Source organism: Pavona decussata, unplaced genomic scaffold, assembly GCF_977016875.1.
Source record: "Pavona decussata unplaced genomic scaffold, jaPavDecu1.1 SCAFFOLD_6, whole genome shotgun sequence".
NCBI lineage: Eukaryota > Metazoa > Cnidaria > Anthozoa > Scleractinia > Agariciidae > Pavona > Pavona decussata.
The window spans coordinates 156,624-179,064 of record NW_028145430.1 but is presented as its reverse complement, the minus strand read 5'-3'; the positions used below and the strand labels follow the sequence as shown (position 1 = coordinate 179,064).

The 22,441-nt window shown below is 40.5% G+C and overlaps 2 protein-coding genes, 2 long non-coding RNA genes and 1 pseudogene across 5 annotated transcripts in view; 2 read left to right on the top strand and 3 right to left on the bottom strand.

Annotated features, from left to right (window-relative positions):
• The window catches only part of LOC146488994 (uncharacterized), a 377,056-nt gene that overhangs the window by 280,835 nt on the left and 73,780 nt on the right, over positions 1-22,441 (top strand). The window lies entirely within an intron of this gene.
• The window catches only part of LOC146488999 (uncharacterized), a 360,510-nt gene that overhangs the window by 304,227 nt on the left and 33,842 nt on the right, over positions 1-22,441 (bottom strand). The window lies entirely within an intron of this gene.
• LOC146489004 (uncharacterized) lies at positions 1,154-8,134 on the bottom strand (annotated as a pseudogene). The gene is made up of 2 exons (XR_014863720.1): positions 5,949-8,134; positions 1,154-3,748 (listed from the first exon to the last, which is right to left on the bottom strand). The product of XR_014863720.1 is annotated as an uncharacterized LOC146489004 (transcript).
• On the bottom strand, positions 3,795-5,950 carry LOC146489005 (uncharacterized). The gene has a single exon (XM_085105400.1). It carries the CDS (start codon positions 5,319-5,321, stop codon positions 3,942-3,944), a length of 1,380 nt encoding a protein of 459 aa, XP_084961526.1. The 5' UTR covers positions 5,322-5,950; the 3' UTR covers positions 3,795-3,941.
• Positions 8,678-10,839, top strand: LOC146489003 (uncharacterized). Its single transcript, XM_085109625.1, has 4 exons — positions 8,678-8,879; positions 9,434-9,457; positions 10,053-10,422; positions 10,563-10,839. Exons 1-4 carry the CDS (start codon positions 8,678-8,680, stop codon positions 10,837-10,839), a joined length of 873 nt encoding a protein of 290 aa, XP_084965751.1.

Below are 22,441 nucleotides of genomic sequence, written 5' to 3'. Positions count from 1 at the left end.
ATGCCATAGAATGCGATTTCAGTTATTCAATCTAAACTCTTTTAGCAACCCCGGCATTAAACGTTTTATTCATTTTTGATAATAATGTTTGATACATCGAAAAGTCAAACAACGTTACTTTTAATTTTCCTTCCTTGCTTTAACAAGCAAGATAAAAAAAGAGAAAATTGTATATAATAAATAATATTGTTAGATAAAACCACATGCAGTAAATAAAACGAATGGCAATTTAACAAAATATTAAAGTTATCTCCCAGTTTCCTTACAGTGTAGAGGATGATCGTCATTAAAATTTAAAACCCATTTTATTGGTGCCTTTTTTTTTTTAATTTTTCCTGATTGATACTAAAAGGCTCGAAATTTAATGAGCGAGCCCACATTAAACATCTTAATCAGTGACTCAAAAGAAGCTTAAAATTTGAACGTGTCGTTCATAATCATCTCCCACTAAGACGTCTCAACTTAACCTTTTCACTCTTTTCAGTTATATGAGCTGAAAATTCCAATATACTTTCGTTTTGTTCAGTTCTGTTTACCGTTCACAATAAATATTTCAGTTGGAACTGTTTGGATATCGCGAGAAATTGTTTTTAAGCAAAGCTGTCTACACTGGATACTTAAGACATTCCACAGAAAACGCTCACTTTAATCAGTTGAAAGGACGCAAGACATAAGAACGTTAGACTTCAGATTCAAGACTTCAGATGAAATTTTGATGGTCGAAGCTAGAGAGGTACGGAACTTGGAAACTCGGACTTCGTTTTCGTCGCACTGATTAGAATATAATCGGTTTAAGACTAGTGCATCTTTATCAATTTTTTTCAATTACCACCTCAACGAATGGGATTTTTTAAAGTGTTACTGCTTCCTTTCGTTGTCAGTACCATTAGCATGTTCTTGTTTCTTTTTCTTCTTTTTTCCACTTTTAATCATTGTAATAAAACAGTTGCAAAGAAGGCCGTATTGTCTAGTACTGTATTGTGCGGAATGACCAGACCTATCATAAGGTCATTGCTTTGTTTGACGTTGAAGATTTTCCACATATGCATTTAGCAAAATAAATTTATGTCCCTCCCTCGCTTATATTACTATAAACTGGGGTACTGCATCGGCTGAGCTCTGTTTACTGGGCAGTAAAGACACAAATGCCATATGGGTCAAAATGGCTATGGGAAAAGCCCATAGCCGCTTTAATTGTAATAAACAGAATCACATAACTAGTGTACAAAATAAGTTTATCAAAAATACTTTCACCACATTGGCTAGATAAAAATATTCAGCCCAGTAAAGGTGAGGGCACAAAAAGGCCAAATAAAGGAAACGAGGACAAGGCGAGGGGAGGAGGTGGGAAAAACTTTCAACGTCCTTTCCCACTGAAGTAGCGAGGCAGAATGACACATAACTCCGCGTCCCCACGTGATCGACAATGCGCTCTATAGGGGGTACAAAGGATTGCCCCCAACCACTCACCCTGTCCTGAATTGATAATTACTCACTCCTGTCTAAAATTCATATTAATTAAATGATTAACACAACTTCTCAGGTAGGGACATAAAAACTCTATTTGTAAACAAATATTTCATTTATGTCCCTCCCTCGCTTATTTTACTATAAACTGGGGTACTGCATCGGCTGAGCTCTGTTTACTGGGCAGTAAAGACACAAATGCCATATGGGTCAAAATGGCTATGGGAAAAGCCCATAGCCGCTTTAATTGTAATAAACAGAATCACATAACTAGTGTACAAAATAAGTTTATCAAAAATACTTTCACCACATTGGCTAGATAAAAATATTCAGCCCAGTAAAGGTGAGGGCACAAAAAGGCCAAAAGCATCATTGTAAAAGCAATGATGCAGCCCCACCCCAGGCAATGCAGTACCCAATGAAAACAAGAACAGTACCAAATTTGGTGACTTAGGAATAAAGATACTTATCGTATGCTGCCCCTGCAAGACATACACAAGTAACTGTTAAATTGAATGAGGGATTGAAACTGCTGCCCCTGAAGATAATTTGAAACCTCTATAGAAATATTCCTGGTCAAGAAAAGTTCTATACATTAATATGGTCAACCTGGAAAATTAATAATCTGAGAGTACTGATGCATGCTGCCCCTGCAAGACATACACAAGTAACTGTTAAATTGAATGAGGGATTGAAACTGCTGCCCCTGAAGATAATTTGAAACCTCTATAGAAATATTCCTGGTCAAGAAAAGTTCTATACATTAATATGGTCAACCTGGAAAATTAATAATCTGAGAGTACTGATGCATGCTGCCCCTGCAAGACATACACAAGTAAGCCATAAAAGAAATGAGGGATTAAAAAAAAATTGCTGCCCCTGCAAGACAATTCAAAAACCCTCTTCGTAGAAATACTGCGGTCAATTCAATAACATGATTTAGTGCTAATGTATACTGCCCATGAAGACATATAAAAGTAACCTCTAACTAAAAAGGGGGGTTGAAACTACTGCCCCTGCAAGACAATCTGCAACCTTCTTTTAAGCAACTGCTGGTCAAGAAAAATATTATACAATGTTCAATGGAATGGAATACATTAATAACGTAAGGGTACTAATGTATGCTGCCCCTGCAAGACATACACTAATACCCCCATAAAACAGATAAGGATAGTAACTTTTAGTAACTCCTGATTCCGAATCCCTGGTGCTCCTATTGAATCAAATTAAGGTATCAAGAATATACGGCCTATATGTACATGTAGCTAGATATTACCTAGTTGTGAAAGCTGGCAACACGAATGTACTTAAGAAATGCTGATGACTTCCACCGACCCATAATCCTGATTTGTGCATCAGTGAAGCCCTGTGCGGCTGCATGAGAAGCGGCACCAATTCTAAAACTGTGACCCTTATACCTAGAAGGGTCTAAATTACAATGAATAAGGGCTCTAGAAAGGAAATTAACAAACAATTCTCTGGAAACTGCTTGACCCCCAGCTGAAACAAATAGTGGCCCAGGCTGATGACCTCTTATGCTCAAGTACTCCAACATTATATTAACTGGACAAAAATGCGCTTGACGAGAAATTGTCAAAGAAAAGGTAGGACGATTGTAGCTGTGTTTGTAATTACGAAAAGACAATTTGAGTGCCACAACATGTTTGTTTGAATCAACAAGCTGAGTTAGCTGATCGAGCTGCAGAGGCACATCTGGCTTATTACTCGACACAGCAGTCATTTCACCGACCCTAAGGAAGGCATAGAAAGCTAAAGAGCACATGGCCATAAAAAGAGCGGCATTTTCCCTAGAGTTGGTCACCACAGCAGCAGCCTGGATTAATCTGTGTAAAATAGGCAAGGTCAGGGGTAACCGGCTGTCTAGTCGGAAACCCACCTTCCCATAACCTTTCAACATCTGGACTATAAAAAATGCCTTAGAAGGGTCGGGAAAACCATATAGCTTATGCGAATATGATATAGCTGACACATAAGTAGTTACAGTTGAAGGAGCATACTTGCGATCATATAAAAAAAGCTACGAACAAAGCTAGTATCGTAGGAGAGATAGGTAACGCAAAATCAGTGGATTGAAATACTGAACTAAGAAATTGATTGAAAAGGTTCCATGCTCTCCTGTAAATAGTAACTGAAGCAGGTTGGAGACTAGATTTTAACAGAGTTGTTACTACATCTGCCAATTTTGAGGCAACAGATGGGGAGGGATCTCCGTTGGAGATTGACACATTGATGCTGGTGCCATTTTCTTGAAGGAGGCAACCTGCAGGCGAGACAAAGAATCGGCTAATGTATTATGCACTCCCGGTATATGCTTTGCTTTAAAAAGAATATTATGTTGTAAGCAAATGGAAACCAGCTGGCGCACAAAAAACATTAGGAAAGGATCATGGCAGGATTGCCTGTTAATCACATGTACTAAAGCCTCATTGTCAGTGAAAAATAGGACACACTGGTTAGCTACTTGTTCCCCCCCAGAGACTGAGACTTAAAACGATAGGATAGAATTCCAAAATTGCAATATTTCGCCCCATCCAATTATCTGGCCATTTCCCATAACACCAATTGTTACCAAAAATTGCACCAAAACCTAAAGAGCCAGCAGCGTCGGTGTAGAAACTAAGCTTGTCAGAATTGTTCCAGACATCCGGAAGAAAAAAGGACTTACAATTGTATTGAGATAAAAAGGTAAGCCAAACCTTGAGATCGTCTTTAACCGATTGAGTGAGACGAATATAAAAATGCGGGGAACGCAACCCAATGGTTAAATCAATTAGGCGACGTAAAAAGGCCCGACCTGGAACAATAACTGAACAAGCAAAGTTGAGCAATCCGGTGAGGGACTGGACTTCTCTCAAGGTTACCTTCTTCCTTTTAAGAAAATCTGATATAATGTCTGTACACTTTTCAACTTTGTCCAGTGGTAAGCGAGCTTCCATAAGACAAGAATCAAGTTCAATGCCTGCGAAGGAAAGTATCTGCGATGGCCCTATGGTTTTTTCCGGTGCTATAGGGATGCCGAGATAATAACACATATCCAAAAAGATGTTTAACTGAGATTGACACAATGATTCAGTAGGAGCAACAATGAGAAAATCGTCCAGTAAATGTAAAATGTAAGGAATAGAAAGCTTATGATGGGCAACCCATTCAACTGCGGTACTAAATGTTTCAAAGATCTTGCAAGAACTGGAGCAACCCATAGGCATAGCTCTATCGTAGAAAAAAGAACCCTTCCAAAAAATGCCCAACAGGGGGTAATCGTCTGGGTGAACTGGAATTATTCTGAATGCATTCTTAATGTCCGTTTTAGCAAGAAAACAATTTGGACCAACTGATTTTACAAAACTAATGGCATCCTGAATGGTAGCATACTGAACAGAAGAATCCTCAGAAGATATACCGTCATTAACTGATGTCCCCTTAGGGAAAGACAAATGATGAATTAACCTAAATTCGCCAGGGGTCTTCTTGGGAACAACACCAAGGGGTGATACATGAAATGGTTCGAAGGGGGGATCAGAAAATGGGCCAGCCAGTCTATGAGCTGAGAGTTCTTTGTCCAATTTAAAATCTACAGCCTCTGGGTTCTCCAATGCAGAAGATAAATTCTTGGAATGCACTGAAATGGGAGGTCCTGCATAATCAAGGTGGAAGCCTGCAGTGAACCCATCCCTCAGGTACCTAACAGTTGAAGGGGTATACCCGTCAAGAAAAGAAAGAAACCTATCAATTCGTACTGGGGTTGGCAGACTTGGCAGTTGAGGGCACAGATTTTGTTGGTCTTCGATCAGGGGAGGGACGAAAATTACAGCTGGAAGCCCTGTGATTCCCATCACACTTGAAGCAAGTGTGCTTGAAGGCACATCCGGAACAGGCAACACCCTTATGGAATTTATAGCAAAATCCCTTTGGAATATGGAGATATGGTCCAGAACGAGACTGACTTGGCACAGAAGACTGATCTATAGTCCTTTGCCTGCCCTGATAAGGTTGGGATCTAAGCCAGAGCTCCCAAGTGACATGGCCCCATGAATAAGAACTTACATTTGATTGCCTAAGGAAACGAAAATTCTCATCGTAGAACCGCCAGTTCTGGCCCCTTACTGCCAAGTCATGTACAATTTCACTGTACTTCATGAGACAAGGAGCCTCATGAGGATATCGCTGGGTGAAAACCCCAACAAAAATTCTAAATGCCTTATCCCAAACTTCAATGGAATTAATACGTTTGGGTTTAACAACAGATTCTAAACTTAAAGAAGGCGTTAGCCCCCTTGGAGGATTCTGAAAGGTGACGTGATACTTGTTCTCAAACAATGGATTAACAAGCAATGATCCAAAGTCAATATATTCGTTTGCCCATATCTTGCTCTTTAGCTTTTCTGAGACACGCGCATCGACAGGCAGGGCAGAAGATGTGAACAGTGATGATGGTAGGCTAGAAGGAGGATTAAGCTCACCTGTGAGGTGACTATGAATACTATTCACCGAGGAGGTGACTGCAGCAGTTCCAAGAGAGCAGACTGGGACCTCTGACAATCGTGGTTCCACTGAGGACGGGGATGAAAGTTGCTGTGTTGGTGCCAGGGATGGGGGTTGAACTGGAGCCAGATCTGTAGGTTGCTCAGAAGCCGAAGCTGGTTGGGCTGGAACAGGAACGGTGTTTTGAGCATTAACCTGAGCTACCAGTGGATGCGATGGACCAGGAGCAGAAGGTGGCTGTGAAGTTGAATGTGAAATAGGCAGTAGAGGAGCAAGTTTGCTGGTGACCTCTTGTGTAACACGGGCCGCGATCTGGTTGAGGATGTCACTAGAAAGTACAGGCAAAACGTCCTGACTAGGGCCATTGTTTCCCACAGGAAGCTCTGGTTGACTGTGAGCAGGACTACCTCCATCTGACTGATCTCTGGGGACACCTGCTTCTGAGCGCTGAACAACAGCAGTGGCAACGTGTTGGGTTGATTGACGTTTTGACCGCTTACGGGTGGCCAAAGGTGCTGCCTTCCGCTTTGTTTGTTTAGGAGGCATCTGAAAGGAAAGTGAAAAAGAAAACCAGGAGCCCTCGAAAGTACAATGAAGTTGTGCCCGGTGCAAACCACTGTACGTGAGGATGAAAACCCTCAAATAGAATGGGATTGAAGTCCAAGAAATAATAAATGAGGAACAAAGCCCTCAACAAAGAATGAACTTGAATGAAAACCCTAGAAAACACAAATGAGGATCAAAGCCCTCACCATACATAAACTTGGATCGAAGCCCAAGTAAAATAAAAAGTGAGGATCGAAGCCCTCAGAGTAATATCAACTTGGATCGAAGCCCAAGATTAAACAAAAATGAGGATCGAAGCCCTCAGAGTAATATCAACTTGGATCGAAGCCAAAGATTAAACAAAAATGAGGATCGAAGCCCTCAAACTAAGATCAACTTGGATCGAAGCCCAAGTAAAATAAAAAGTGAGGATCGAAGCCCTCAGAGTAATATCAACTTGTATCGAAGCCCAAGATGAAACAAAAATGAGGATCAAAGCCCTCAAACTAAGATCAACTTGGATCGAAGCCCAAGAATAAATGAAAAGTGAGGATCAAAGTCCTAAAATTACAATTATCTTAGTCAAAGCCCAAGAATTAACAAAATGTGGGGATCAAAGGCCTCAAAATAAAATAACCTTGGATCGAAGCCCAAGTAAAATAACAGTTGAAGGTGCAAGGCCATTGTCACAACATAAACTAGGATCAAATCCATCAACATTGCATAAACTAGTAGTGAGGCCCCAGGAAAAGTTAAACACTTATTGAAGCCCAAGCACTTACAAACTATAAGGGGATTTCAAACAACAAAAGGAGTCAAGCTTGGCGCCACAGAAGCGTGACCCACATAAAATAACGTAAAACAAAGGGATAAACAGCCAATTAAATAAAAACAGGGAAGGTAATAGCTAATTAAAAGGTCAAAGCAAAGACAGAGCCTTTAAAATGGCGCCACGATAACTACGATACAAACGATACTGTCCCAAACGATTAACGTGAACCCCATCGGCTAACAATAACTTTCCAGCCTTATTATAAAAATCCTTGTGAAACCAACAAAAAACGTAAGGAAGGGGCGCTAAAAGTGAACGAACTAATTCGTTACAGGCGGCCACCTTGTCGTTGAAAGCACACGGCGAACGACGCGGGATGACATGACAAACACAAATCGCTTTGACCGAAAAGCGATCGTGCAGTAAACGAGCCAAAACTTCAATGGAAGCAGCGACAAGCGAGGGCTCTTCAGTAAAAAGATCATTGGTACCGATTTCTAGGATGACTATATCAGGGAGTAAGCGAGAAACAACATGAAGATCGTAAGACCAAAGCTTAGGGACAGTGCGGCCGCCATGACCAAACAAGTTAACACGTGCACGGCTTCCAAGGTTAAAATCGCTGCGAGCCCGTCGCTGGAAACCCCGCTCTAGATCAGCATGAAGCCTTTTAACGAAAGAGTGACCCCAAACCAAAACCCGGGGCAAGTCGGAAGACATTATAGCCGAGAAAGGACGAGAAAAAACAAAATATCCTACCTTTCAACGTCCTTTCCCACTGAAGTAGCGAGGCAGAATGACACATAACTCCGCGTCCCCACGTGATCGACAATGCGCTCTATAGGGGGTACAAAGGATTGCCCCCAGCCACTCACCCTGTCCTGAATTGATAATTACTCACTCCTGTCTAAAATTCATATTAATTAAATGATTAACACAACTTCTCAGGTAGGGACATAAAAACTCTATTTGTAAACAAATATTTCATTTTTGCATGGCAGGCGTTGAAGGTTTCACCTCCTCTATTAGTTTCCGGCAATGGATGGATGGATGGATGGATGGATGGATGGATGGATGGATGGATGGATGGATGGATGGATGAATGAATGAATGAATGAATGAATGAATGAATGAATGAATGAATGAATGAATGAATGAATGAATGAATGAATGAATGAATGAATGAATATGCAAAACAGTTGCACTGCCCCCCAATCAGGATCCGACAATGAAGGAAAAGTATTGGTCTGTGTCATCAACAAAATGATGTTCACGTGCGTCGTCGCGTGCGCAGAGTTTAGTAACTATGCAACTTGTTCTGGGAACAATGGAAAAGGGAGAATCTAACGACGATCCAAGTCAGCGATGTCATTGTGATTAAAGCCGAACATGTGCCAAAAAAACGAATGGCAAATGTGCGTGGTCGCTAACGTGGATTCAGACGCCAAGGGCCTCCTCAAGAGTGTCAATCTGAGAAACCAGAAGGGAAAGTTGTACAGACCAGTGAACAAGCTAGTACTCTTGCTTGCTGCAGAAGACAGAATGGGTGATGGAGATGACAGCCATGAACATGCTCACAAGTTTCGACCTTGTTTGAAAGACAGAACTTTGACAACGTTGATTATTCTTAAGTTGATACTGATTAAGTTTAGGTGTAACGAGTACTGATGTAAGTTTAGTGTTACGGGACAGATTTTGCGGCTTCATAAACTACACTGTACTTTTGGTTCTGATGGTGTTTTATTGTCGGCCAAGGCAAAGCTCAACTCTCAACTTTTTCACAAGCGCTAAACATACAAAAGAATTACCGCGTCCTGATGCAAGCAACGCGCTGTGATTGGTGCAATCGCAGGGCCTATTCAAAGGTATATAAATAACGGTGTCCTTTGAAGGATTGCAACCACAATTCTTTTTCTCTCTAATGAAACCTAAAATAACGTTGAACAGATCGGTAAATAAATTAAGGCTAAAAGAGGTCATTCAAATATCGCGTGTTCAGTGGTACCAATCACCAGACTATGAAGATTTTAAAAGCGATACCTAGACCAGTTGAACTCAACAACGCGAGCGGATTCGTGAACTCCTAACAACTTAAGTTATAAGTTCAATCTGATTAGTGCCAACAAAGGTTGTTTACGTTTTCAGGTTCAAAACATCCTAATTGGGCAGGTTATAAGCGACCTCCGCAAAGTTAACAAAAGTTCTAAGGATTAAGAAGTGAAATTTTTGCGTGGGGAAATTTCGAGTCGCATAATTATTGCCAGTAATGGTGGTCGGATTACTGATATATTTTGCCGCTTGTACGTTGCTGGGTTACGATCTGGTCCTCACGTATACGCAAAAGTACTGATCACGCTTGTGGCTAGAACCTTTTCCTTAAATCAATCACTTCTAATCGTTAAAATGATCAAACTAATACAGTAAAACGTTCTGTTGCACGCAAAATGAGAAAAAAGGCTCCTAACGTTAGTCATAAAGCTTTGCGTAGCTTTAGCTTCGTATTTTTAGTTAAACAAGAGTCTTTTTTTTTTTCTTTTTAGCGGGACTGGAAAATGTTGCTGCCAAATATTTTATGGCTTTATGTCTTTCTTTTCCAGTCGTCAAGGTTTCTTTATACAACAAGAATTTGCCTTTTTGTAGACGGATAGTTTACCGGAGATGTTTTCCCAACAAGTTCTGAAACCTTATTGCACTTTTTTTGCTTCTTTTGCACTAGTCAACGTTTGTTCTTTAAGTTGGTTATAGTTTAACTTAGTCTAAAAAGAAAAAAAAGAAGAGGAAGAAGAAGAAGAAGAAGAAGAAGAAGAAGAAGAAGAAGAAGAAGAAGAAGAAGAAGAAGAAGAAGAAGAAGAAGAAGAAGGAGAAGAAGAAAAAGAAGAAGAAGAAGAAGAAGAAGAAGAAGGAGAAGAAGAAGAGAAGAAGAAGAAGAAGAAGAAGAAGAAGAAGAAGAAGAAGAAGAAGAAGAAGAAGGAGAAGAACAAGAAGAACAAGAAGAAGAAGAAGAACAAGAAGAAGAAGAAGAAGAAGAAGAAGAAGGAGAAGAACAAGAAGAACAAGAAGAAGAAGAAGAACAAGAAGAAGAAGAAGAAGAAGAAGAAGAAGAAGAAGAAGGAGAAGGAGACGAACAAGAAGAAGTAGAAGAAGAAGAAGAAGAAGAAGAAGAAGAAGAAGAAGAAGAAGAAGAAGAAGAAGAACAAGGACAAGAACAAGAAGAAGAAGAAGAAGAAGAAGAACAAGGACAAGAACAAGAAGAAGAAGAACTGAGAAGAAGAAGAAGAAGAAGAAGAAGAAGAAGAAGAAGAAGAAGAAGAAGAAGAAGAAGGAGAAGAAGAAGAAGAAGAAGAAGAAGAAGAAGAAGAAGAAGAAGAAGAAGAAGAAGAAGAAGAAGAAGAAGAAGAAGAAGAAGAAGAAGAGAAGAAGAAGAAGAAGAAGAAGAAGAAGAAGAAGAAGAAGAAGAAGAAGAAGAAGAAGAAGAAGAAGAAGAAGAAGAAGAAGAAGAAGAAGAAGAAGAAGAAGAAGAAGAAGAAGAAGAAGAAGAGGAAGCTGGTTGAGAGTTGTCTGTCTAACGAAGTAATCTGAGATTCACAAATGTGCACTGTCCTGTGTGAAACGAGAGCTCGAGTTTTAAACAAAAAGTTCTACTCCCTCGGGTCGGAGGTGAGCGTGGGCTTATTTCCCGAACAGTTGCTGGTAATTGAGCGTAACGCAACGTATAACAGTATTGAAATTCTCTGGTTCGTCCAAAATTCTTCGATGCTTGCATTCTCGAAAAACGACCGTACAGTATGGAAAACACCGAAAGAAGATGCTCAAACAAAGGGGAATTGAGCGAAGACGCCAACGTCACGCAAGCAAAAAGCGATGATAAACCCAAAACCTTGAACTCATTAACGTCTGATTAAAATAATACCGATCACGAATTTGGTCGGCGAAAGCTCTGATTTCTTTGCCAGCAGTTCAAAAGCGGAATTAATTATATTAAGGATTCGGAAATCAACAGTAAAGGCCAAAGAGATAAAATTCGGCATTTATAACAAAATTAGAAGGCCGCATTTGTCGCGGTTATCCCGTAAACGAACCGACATCACGAATTAAATTTCCGACGCAAACAATCTGGATGGGGTCAAAATATAACTTATTAGACTGGACAGATTCTGTCGTCAATTCCAAGATGCTCATAGTCGTTATCATTACGAGTTAGCTTTGCAGGAAGAAAAAGGCAACGCGTCTTGAGATTTCACTGAGAAGTGAAAGTGACCTCTTCGAATATCGTAAAAGAATCGTTAATTGGATAACGACCTGCGAGCAATTAGACAGCTTATCGGGAAGTGGTGGCAACCATCACGACTCGTCACGCTCGTTAAGCTCTTTACAATCGGTGGGGCTAAAAGAAATGTCGCAGAGTTGCCAGAGTTGTTTGTCATTGTCACAGCGCTACATTCTGAAAGAGAAACTCAAATTGTAAGCCGCAGAAAAAAAAAGATTACCATCGTAGCCTGAGAAGCAACTTTGTGCTCAATGCATCTATATATCATCTTTATATACAGATGATATTAAAGTAGAATCGAAAGACATACAGTGTATTAATGACCGGTTGTTATTTTTAATGTCTAGATTAAATGTAACGATAAGGTAGTGTCCACTTCTTTGAGTCGTGCCTTCATCAACAGCTATCAATCTTAGACGATGCCAGTACTACCCAGAACTCTCTGAGGCTCCCTTTCAAAAATCTTAGTTACCAGTTCTTTAAGTAAGGGTTAAGACCCATATCCTTAAGTTTTCTTGCTAGAAGGTCGTATTTACCGGAGTCGAACAAGCGAACTGCTTTGCAATCAGGATTACTTGTGCACATTACGTTGGGTTTAAGGAAAGGCATCAGATAGGATTGATATAAAAAAAAAAATATCAAAAATTGTCAGTAATGGTTGAAAGAAAGATGACGTTTCGGTTATATGCGCCTTCTTCGGTGTTGAGAAAACGAATTTCTCTACACTGAGGAAGGGTTATATACCCGAAACATATATGTTTGCTTTTTTTACCCGAATTTCCCGTTTACCGTTTACCTTTCTAAATAAAGAGAGGTATTTGTTCAGTTCACTACCTCTCGGTATCCTTCTCCTCTCAACGGTGTCGTTTATAAATCTTTGAAAATCAACCTTTTAAAACCCCTCATAATAACAGATGTTATGCTTATTCCACAACAGTCGTGGTTGCTATTCGGGATATCCACTTTAGGGAGAAGATTGATATTTGCCTTCTTCCAGATTGAGATGAGTCAGATGACAGAAATAGGTTCGACAGTTACGTCACAACTGGTGTAAGAGTTTCGGCGTGGTTTTTCCAAACCCAAAAAGGACAACAACAACAACAGCAACAACAACGATTTATTTGAAAAAAAATAACAGAATGATTGGTTTGAACCGCAAATAGTTACAAGACTAATAGAGGCGGGACAAGACGAATACAGGAACACTTGAAAAAAGTAATAATAACTTACAAATACAAACATGCAAAAACTTTACGTAGTAACAAATTTAAAGTATTTTACGCTATTTCACAGAATAAAAGTAACAATAGGAAATGGAACAATTATTTAGTTAGTCCTACATTTTTAATTATCATAGGAATTTCAATATAATGATCTTCTTTTTTTCAGGACATGAAAAAGCAATTGGCAAAGTACCATTTTGAATGTTTTCTTCGGCAGGTCTGTTAAATGAGATGGTACCTACTTTCGATATGTTTGGACGCAAGCTAGGGAAACTGGGTCGAGTGCCTGAAGTCGAGGCAATAGAATGTTTTGTTCGTGGATCGACATTTTTGATGTTCCCTTTTTTCTGCTTTTCCTTAAAATGGTTTCTCACTGTTAGGTGAGACTTTATAAAAAGCGTGATTAGTATTAAAAGACCAGATTTTTCCTAATCCATAGTCGCCTAAAAGACGCACATTTTACAGACGAAACTATATAAAAGACACTTACCGGTTCAAGGGAACTACAAGGCCAAAGGAGCCCAGTGTTCGTGCTTAAAAAAGGCTTAAGACAAGTTCAGCAGCAAAAGCTTGCAACAAGCGACGACGGCAGAATGAAAAAAGTCAGATTGTTACAGAAGACCGTCAGTTCTCTGCTGGTAAAAATACCTCCTCAAGAACTGACGAAAGTAGCACGTGTAAATATGGAAAAAAAAAAAATCCAAACTGACCTTTCTGGAGAAGACTTGGAAATAATACTAACTTCGAGAAATATAATAAGCGAGAAACTACAAAATGAAACAAAATTCAAGCGAAAAATTTTCATGCAAGAGGTTACAAAAAACGTCAGAAGCGTTTCTTTTAATACAAGTGTTCAAAGTGTGGAATGCTTGGTCATGCTATTTAATTGATTAAATTAATTGATTCCCCCTCCATATACTTTGCCAGCATGAAAGCTAGGCATGAAAGTGAGACTTGGAGGATAGATAGAACGTCCAAAGATATTATCATCGAGGGTCGCAACGCGAAGTAATGACGTCAAATCACGTGGTAATTAGGTCATGATAACCACGTTGCAGCCCTCTTGAATTTCTGGATTTTCCCAACACTTGAAGGGACACAGTCACCTGGTGCACATGCACATTAGATACCATTTTTTAGCTGATTTGCATATCACACTTCATCCACAAGTCTCGCACTGAGAAGCGCACCCTTTGAAAAAATCTAAACAAACCTTGTCGAGTCGAAGTGTTTGCCAGTCAAGATTATTATAGTGATTATAGACCTAATGTTATATAAGAACACTCATTTTCTTGATACCATGGAAAATTTACTGATGGACTTGTCCAGGGAAAGCCAAACGCCAACGAATACCTCTGAAGTCGAGGATTCCTTTAATTGTTTATTTCGGTATCCGGTCGTGTGAAAAATTACCTTAGCCGTTTTTCTACCTTTCACAGTGTTTGCATAAGAAGCAAATTGAGTTCAAATATTAGCAAATCGCCTGAACTGCTGTGTAGCGAAACTACTGGTAAGCTTTATTTCTGCTTTCAATCATATATTTTGCGTTTCTACAACTTCTCCGTTATCTAAATTTAGGAACCAAACCCATGTCATAACAAGAACGCCTGCTCGACCCGTAGAAAACAAGTTTCTAATAGAGGTTTTCCTTGTCGATCGAGGAGATAATCGACTGTGTACCGAAGCTTGTCTTCGTCTGAGCTCTAAACCAAGCAGCTATGACGCGAAGTCCGAATCGTTTGTGAAGATTCCCACCGGACGAAGCTTTCGCCAGGTTGAGAAAATGCGATTTTCCAAATATATATAATGGAGATTTGTTCTCCAGAGTTTTTAATTGATTTCTCTCGTTATATTGGTCAACGAAAACGATTTCTTCCGCCTGGCGCCTTCACGTTCTCAACATCTTCTTTTCATGTTCCGTTAGAGAGCGATTCATACTGTTTTTAACCAAATATGATAAAATAATACCATAGGATGAGCAAAAGCATACTCAGAAACAGGTTTCCAATAAAAAATTGAAAATCCAATAAAACACTGGGAAGATTGAAGCGGATTTCTAGATGTATTCGACGCGTACTTTTGATTTCGGGTTACGGTGGACGTTTTTCAAAATTGACAAAAGTTAGTCTCCAGGTCAGTGCGGTCACAAAGGTAACTGTGTCCCTTTAAGGAATGCACAGAAATTGAACGAAAGGCAGTCAAAACGAATAAAGGAACACTAACATAAGATCAAAAAACCCTAAAAGTTAAGGGAAGAAAGGCGATTTTTCTTCATTTTTTTAAAGGGATTTTCTATTTTCTGAAAAAAAAAAACCTGCCCGTCACAAATTAGTTGCCATGGTAACATAATAGTCAATCAACACCAATTTTTATGTAACTTTTTAAATCTACGGGAACCACGAATTTCAAAAATTTCAAACATCGTATGAAAAACTTCCGAGAGGTAAAGAAACGAAAACGTAACCTTTCTTGAAGTTTGGAACCCTATGTCACTGTAAAGAGAAGAGGTAATCAATGTTAGCAGTAGTAGTTTTAGCAGTGGGGTTCGATCAAATGTTTCAGCACATTGACATTGAATTAAAGTTAGGCAAAATCAGCTGAAAACAAATAAAATCGCTTCTTAACAGAGTCGTGTACCTGAAGAACAAACGATCGTCCAACTAAGAAATGAGACTTTAATCTTTCTACGCTTACCTCAGTCAATCCCTTGGCTTCTCGTATGAACTTGCCTTGATGTGCAGCGATCGAATGGTCAAATACTTTGACTTGGAGTCTATTTTCTTCCATGTTTGCACTTTGATTCGATGCATTCAATTGCTAACCAATTGCTTAATCTATCCACCTACTTCTCTTTCAAGTCTCGTTACATTCGATGCATTCTACTTTTGTCTATAGCCTGGCCTATATCTCTCAGTTTTGAGAGTTAAGGAGGAAAAGCCTTAGCAACTGACCATCGTGGAAAGTTTATTGCAGCTTCGAAGTCCCGCCTCTGCTCTCAAAGTCAAATCCTACTTCAAGGTTTTTACTGCCGAGCAGTTGGAGGGCAGAGTTAAAGTCAAGCAGGCCGTTCTCTTGTTTCTGCCTAAACTTCATTCTTTGTCGCTATTTTTGAACCGTAAAATGAACTGCCGTGGTATTTCTACGTTATAACTTTACATCCTTACCAGGGATCAAGCAACAACGGTAGTCAATTGGCCAAAACGCGTGCGTGGTGAATTAAAAGACAAACTGAATGAAAAATTTATCTAAACGGAAAGCGTTACCTTGACATCTAGCACTAACACCATAGGCCATTCAGTATAGCTTTTGTGATCTATGTAGGCTGCTGGATTTTATCGGTCAAAGTGCTAACATCAGTGCTAATTTAGCATAAGTGGTGCTGTGACGCGTATTTATCACGAATTACGTCATCATTGCGTCATAATAACGTAAATACGCGTCATAGCACCACATATGCTAAGTCAAAAAAAAACTACAATTTCGATTTTATGCAACTTTGTTTTTTCTCCGTTACGACATTTTTATTGTTTTCGACTTTAAATTCCCCTAAAGTTTGACCACATATGGTCATGTGGCGGGAAATTTGAATCGCTTTAATTAGCTGTAACTTTATGCCTTTTCATCCGATTGAGATGAAGTCTTTACCAGAAATCAGAGAATTTTATACGGATAACCAATACAGCATTTTTAACATTATTTTCCTGAATTTTAATTCTGATGCCAAATTTGGACATCGTTTATGACGTCACACTAGCAGTCAAATAGAATGAAATAATAACCAATTGCTAGGTAATTTATCCACCTACTTCTCTTCAAAGTCTCGTTGCATTCGATGTATTCTACTTTTGTCTATAGTCTATGACTCTCAGTTTTGAGAGTTGAGGGAGGAAAAGCCCTAGCAACCGACCATCGTGTTCCCATTCACCTTGGCGTCCAATGGCTGCAAAGATTGCATGAAACTTGCCAATATACGAGTCAACGGTGTTATATGATAATCTAATCGGGCAACCACAGGGGTGAACATCATGCTTGCCAAGATAGAGACAGCCACTGGGATGTACTTGTGTTTTCTCATCATCTTTCTAAACAAGGAATCTACGAAGATCGCTAGGTGAGGAGGACAGGAGGTATTTTCTCCCTGGGAGAGCACCAAGAAATGACTCCAGTTCTTGCTTGAGAGACTGCTTTTGCTTCTCATTTAAGGTGGATAAGGAGGCGCAGGTGAGCAGATTAAGGGGCGTAAATTTGTTGAAGGTCGATCCTGAGCGAATTAGCAGGAAACGTCCCAAGGACCTTACGTTTATAACTACACATCTGGCCAAAAAGGAAATTGAAATCGTTTGGGTGGAAACAAGTAGGTCATGTAGGAGCAGGGACAAAGAGACGAGCCACAGACGTAAGTTCCTGTAAACAGGCAAAAAAAATATACGTCAGTTTAAGGTATAACCGTACCATACTGTTTAAGATAACCTTATAGTAAGAAAGGTGCCGGAGAGTAGCTAAATTCTAAAAGCCCATGAATCTCAAAGTAAACATGATTGTGGGGAAAAGCCTTTGTGAGAGGGATACTCAAAATCCCAGGTTCTCCCTTTTGAGCTAACAGACAAAATCGTTTTGCGGAAGCTCGAAGCGTAGGCCACCAAAACCTCCCTGGATAAATATCAGGAATAATCAAAGTGCAGGGTAGTGATAGGGACTGACGAAAATGAATCAGATGGGGGAATAAGGGCAATTGGGAGGGGGAGGGGTAGGGGAAAGGCGTAAGGGTTATAGAACAGACTGGGGAAATGGGACGCTGGATGCTGAGCACAACCATACTAAGGGTAGGATAAGGCGAAAAGAAAGGCAGGGCCTGACCAGAAAAATCACACTGAATATTTGAAGGAAGGGCCATCAGGTCGGCTGAGTGACTAGATTCCCCCTCCCAAAAATGCGTTTCACCATGGCCCAAACCGCCGGCAAAAGTGAGGCATCCATGCGGGATTTGCGGCGCGATAGAAAATCAGCGGGGTTGGATCAGGAATCAGGCCCATAGTCGGATGCCACTACAGAAATGGCTACTGGACACAAAACACCTCCCCAACCAAAGGATGGCACGTCAGAGGAAAGTCGGATATGGGGATGACATTCGGATCGCCAGAGCAAAAAGCCATCCCAAGATTCAAAGACCAGATAAAGCACCATCTCAGCTCGGAGAAGAATAGAGAGTCTAAAAGGCCTCGAAGAACGATAGGCTTTGGAGATAGCCAGGTTGATCTCATTCGTAAACAAGTGGGCGCCGGGAACCGCTAGAGCCATCGGAATGCATTTACCCGCCAGCTTTTATAGTTTCTCGTGACAGTAGGTCACGCACAAAGGCAATAAACTTATCTTTCTTGGCGGGAATGAGAGTGAAAGCTTGAAGACAAAAGTCAGAAACGAACTCTAAATAAGGGACCGTTTGCAGCGGTACAAGGATAGATTTGGACAGCCCAATACAATAACCCAATGCAGAAAAGATGTAACAGACAAGAAAGAGGGCAGCTTGAGCAAGGACGAAATCGGAGTTAGCTAAAAAGGCTGGGGGAAAATGGGATTGGAGCTCAGGACGAACAGTAAGCTGGCCAATATGACGATCGTCAATATACAGAGAGCAGGGTATACCGATGGACCGAAGATAATGAAAAACTAAGGAACCTGCGGTGTGATAAATGTAAGCTGACAGTTTCCAGGGAAAGAGGATCGTGTTGCTAACAAAATACCATCCTCCCCACTGGAAACCGAAGAAGGTCCGGCTATTTTGAGTGAGGAGGATATGGTCGTAACCAGACTTATCATCTGTTACAGACTGATATGAATCCTTGTGGACATATAGCGGGAGTCCTGGGAAAAGGTCTAACACTTGAAAGGCCTATCGACTGTCCACAGCTTAATGAAACGATCATCCGATTATTAAGGCCAGGTTTCGAGGGCTCAACTGTTAAGGGCATAACAACACGCGGGGTCGATAACTCTCCTACCCTTCCCCAGAGGGAGATGGCACCTGTAGCTAGACGGTCTAAATTTAAACTACTAAAATACAAGGGTGAAACTGTTCAAAAGATATATTGTTCTGAAAAATTTTGCACGGAGGCAAGCCAGAGTAAAAATGTTCTCCCTTGAATATTTGAAGACGTTGACGCCAGCTTCAATCCGACTCAAAACTTATTTTTCAGTATGAGAGTCTGTTTGTGAGGCGATAGACTGAGCTAGGTGTCATGGAAATTGTGAAGTTGGCCTGCCAGAAAATGGCACGGATCTCTTAACGCAAGCGTGGACGGATCTGCTTTTTCCCCACCAGCAATTATATCTTTTACAAAATCAGGTTGCACATGTTGATTGTATGCTGTTAAGCTTGGAACGCTTTGAGTAGGTGCGGGGTTCAACGAGAACCATTGAACATTGTTAAGTGACACATCTTGAGGGTGAAAGTGAAGGGAAGAAGCCGTAACGGAGGAAGAAATCTAGGGTGAGCGAAAGGATACATCAGTACAGGAATATAACACAGAACAAAAAGTAAATAAATTGACGTATAAAGTTTATTGTGCAAAAGATCCAATACCTACCTCGGTTGGCAAAATGACCAATCTGGCTGCAACAAAAACAAGTAGGAGGGGTGGAACTGGGTGTGATGCGGACTGAGGAACGAAGATTACGCAGACACTTGTCGACCTTGGCCAGGGACTGCAACAGTTTCCCGTAGTCGCGGTCGGAGAATAAGGTCAGGAAATAAGCTTGGAATTGCTCTCTAGGTTTGATGCAAACGCTGCCGAATCTCCTATTGGAGCGACCGAGTAGTAGGAGGACTTTTCGTGGTTGGCATTAGATGCACAGGTAACGAGCTCTTGCGCCAGCTGGAGGGCCTCGTACTTATATACATGAGCCGTTCTTCACGGTTAGGGCATTAATCTTACGTGAAAGTATATCAAGGGAGGGCTTATTAAGGTCCTCCAACGCTTGCAAACGGGCCTTGAGGGTGTTACAATATAACCTCAAAGAAAAATAAATGGTAGAAAGGGTAAAAAGGGGTGAGTGGATAAAGGGAAAAACTACGAAAGCAAAAAATGGAAAACAGTAGAGAAAACCTGATGTGTAGGCGGGGGGAGGGGGGGATAGAAACAATAAAAAGGGAAAAAATTAAATAATGGCAATATGGGTCGCCATTCCCGGGGTTGGAAAAAAAGAGCTTAACGATGATTGAAGGAAAAACACAATAGAAAAGGTGGAAACAAAAGCTGAAAAAAATAGAGACTAACAACTGAGAGAACCCCCCCCCCCCCCCCCCAGGGCACCTAGGCACCGCCATTGGGAAAGCGAACTAAATAGGGGAGAAAATAAAACCCGGGTGGACCGTATATAGTATAGGGAACAAAGGAATAGCCGGGAAAGGTAAAACTTAGATTAAATAACGACCTATGGGAAGCAAAAACACAATAAACAAAACAACACCGAAAGATAACCCGTGAAAGTAAAACTCCAATAACAAACGGGACGTAAATGAACGCGCGAAATAAACATTAACAAGCAAGCGGTACCTACTGTTAACCCTCTGAATTGAAATGAAAAACGCCAATAAACAAGTGGGACCTTCTGTTAACCTGGGAAAGTAACGCTCCGATGGACAAGCGGAACATTCTGTTAACCTGCGAAAAATAACACGCCAGTGAAGAGGCCGGACCTGCCGTTAACCTTCGAAGAATAACGGTTCAAGGAAAAAGCGGGATTTACTGTTAACCCGCGAAAATAACGCTTCATTGAACAGGCAGGACCTAAATGCGAACTCGCAAAATTAAAACCGCAATAAAAAGCGGGGCCTAAACCAAACTAAAACTGTAAAAAACTAAAAAAGGGCAAAAAAAAAAAAAAAAAAAAAAAAAAAAACTAAGGGTAAGCGGAAAATAAAAAAAAAGGGACAACGTGTGGAAACACGTGAGAAAGGGTGGCATGCTGTTCTGTCGCACTTTGTAATACCTGTCGCACTTTGTAATACCTGTCGCACTTTGTAATAACAATTGTCACACTTTGTAATAAAATAGCTGTCGCACTTTGTAATAACAAGTTGTCGCACTTTGTAATAAATTAAGCTGTCGCATTTTGTAATAACAAGTCGTCGCACTTTGTAATAAGCTTTCAAACTTCCTTTGAATAGGATATTCGGTAGAAAATATATGATTTAACTAATCCCCCAGGGCACAAATACGTTCTTCCTTGATATTTTACTCTACATACTTAACTGAGGGGACAAACGTGTTCTACTCCACGCCTCTCCCAATTGTTATTTTGGAGATCACATAGCTTGTTTAGCAACGATGGAGTTTAATAACTGAACAGAGGGGAAATAACTCTAGGTAAAAATAAAAAAGATGCGCGAGAGGGTTGAGTCCAAGGGTTAGTAAGGGAGACGGAGGTTTCAAGTGACTCTTTACCTGTTCTATATGAGGGTTTTTTTTTTTTGGGGGGGGGGGGGGAGGGGATATAGTCACAAGATTTTAAATAGGTGCTACTATCGTGGCTAAAAGTCGGGATACCTTGGACACCATTACAAGACAAATACCAAAGTTCTTTGAAATAAACACGCAACGCAGTGTAAATGGTCGATAGGTCTGCGCAGTAGATGCAAGCACGTTAAATAATCCAATTTAAAGTTGTATCGTTCTTCGTGTGTTCTGAGATACTAGTAGATGGGAGTTGCAGTGAAGGGTGGGCCAAGAAAGAAAAGACTGGATCGATTATATCTATATTCTGAATATCTGATACATTGGGCGCTTTCCATTCGACCAAAAATTCCGGAATGAAATTTCGAGTATTCCATGTGACGAATGGAACAGTATTTTCCGGTTGGTTTCAACCAAGCCGTCCCAGTCCATCACGTACCAATTTTCGCGCGAAAATACCAAATAAACAGGGGGATCAAAATATGGAGGACTCTTTGTCTATTTTACTTGCTTTAGAGTTGCTCGACGACTATGAAGTTGAAATAAGCGAAGTATTGGACGAGGACGACCACATAACGCTGTTCAGTGTGGGTAGTTCCTACATGCGTGGGAATTTACAGTCAACCCAGGCCACGCGTGAACGATACTTTTGAAATTTGAACGGAGTTTTGAAATTTGCATGTCAGTTTGGAAAATCGTCAACGAGATTGCAGAGTTCCCGTATAAATTTCCCTAGCTTATTGACGGTATAAGGCTATGAATTTTTCTTTACATTGCAAAATTGAATATTTCAAGAATAACAATTGTTTCCCAAGTATTTTGATTTTTTTTTTTTTTTCAGTTAATGTGTCTTTTGGAACGATTTCCAGAGAAATTTCCAACATTCCATTCACACGTCGGACATTACAAAGAGAAATTTGAATGTTCATTTCATTCCTGGAAATACTGTTCACGCGTGACCTGGGTTGGCTGTACACCGAGTCCGCGACTACTTTGAGGGCACGATACCTCTCTATTTTCCTCGATTTTCGGGCTCTGAGAAACTGGGCGCGAGCAGGAATGGTCGAATGGAACGGAATTTTCCGGTTATTCCGATCTTCCGGAATTTTAGGCCAACCTCGCGAGGTACACCCAAAATTTCGGAATGAAATTCCGGAAAATGTCTGTTCCATTCGCTCCCAAACCCGGAATTTCCGGAATTTTTAGTCGA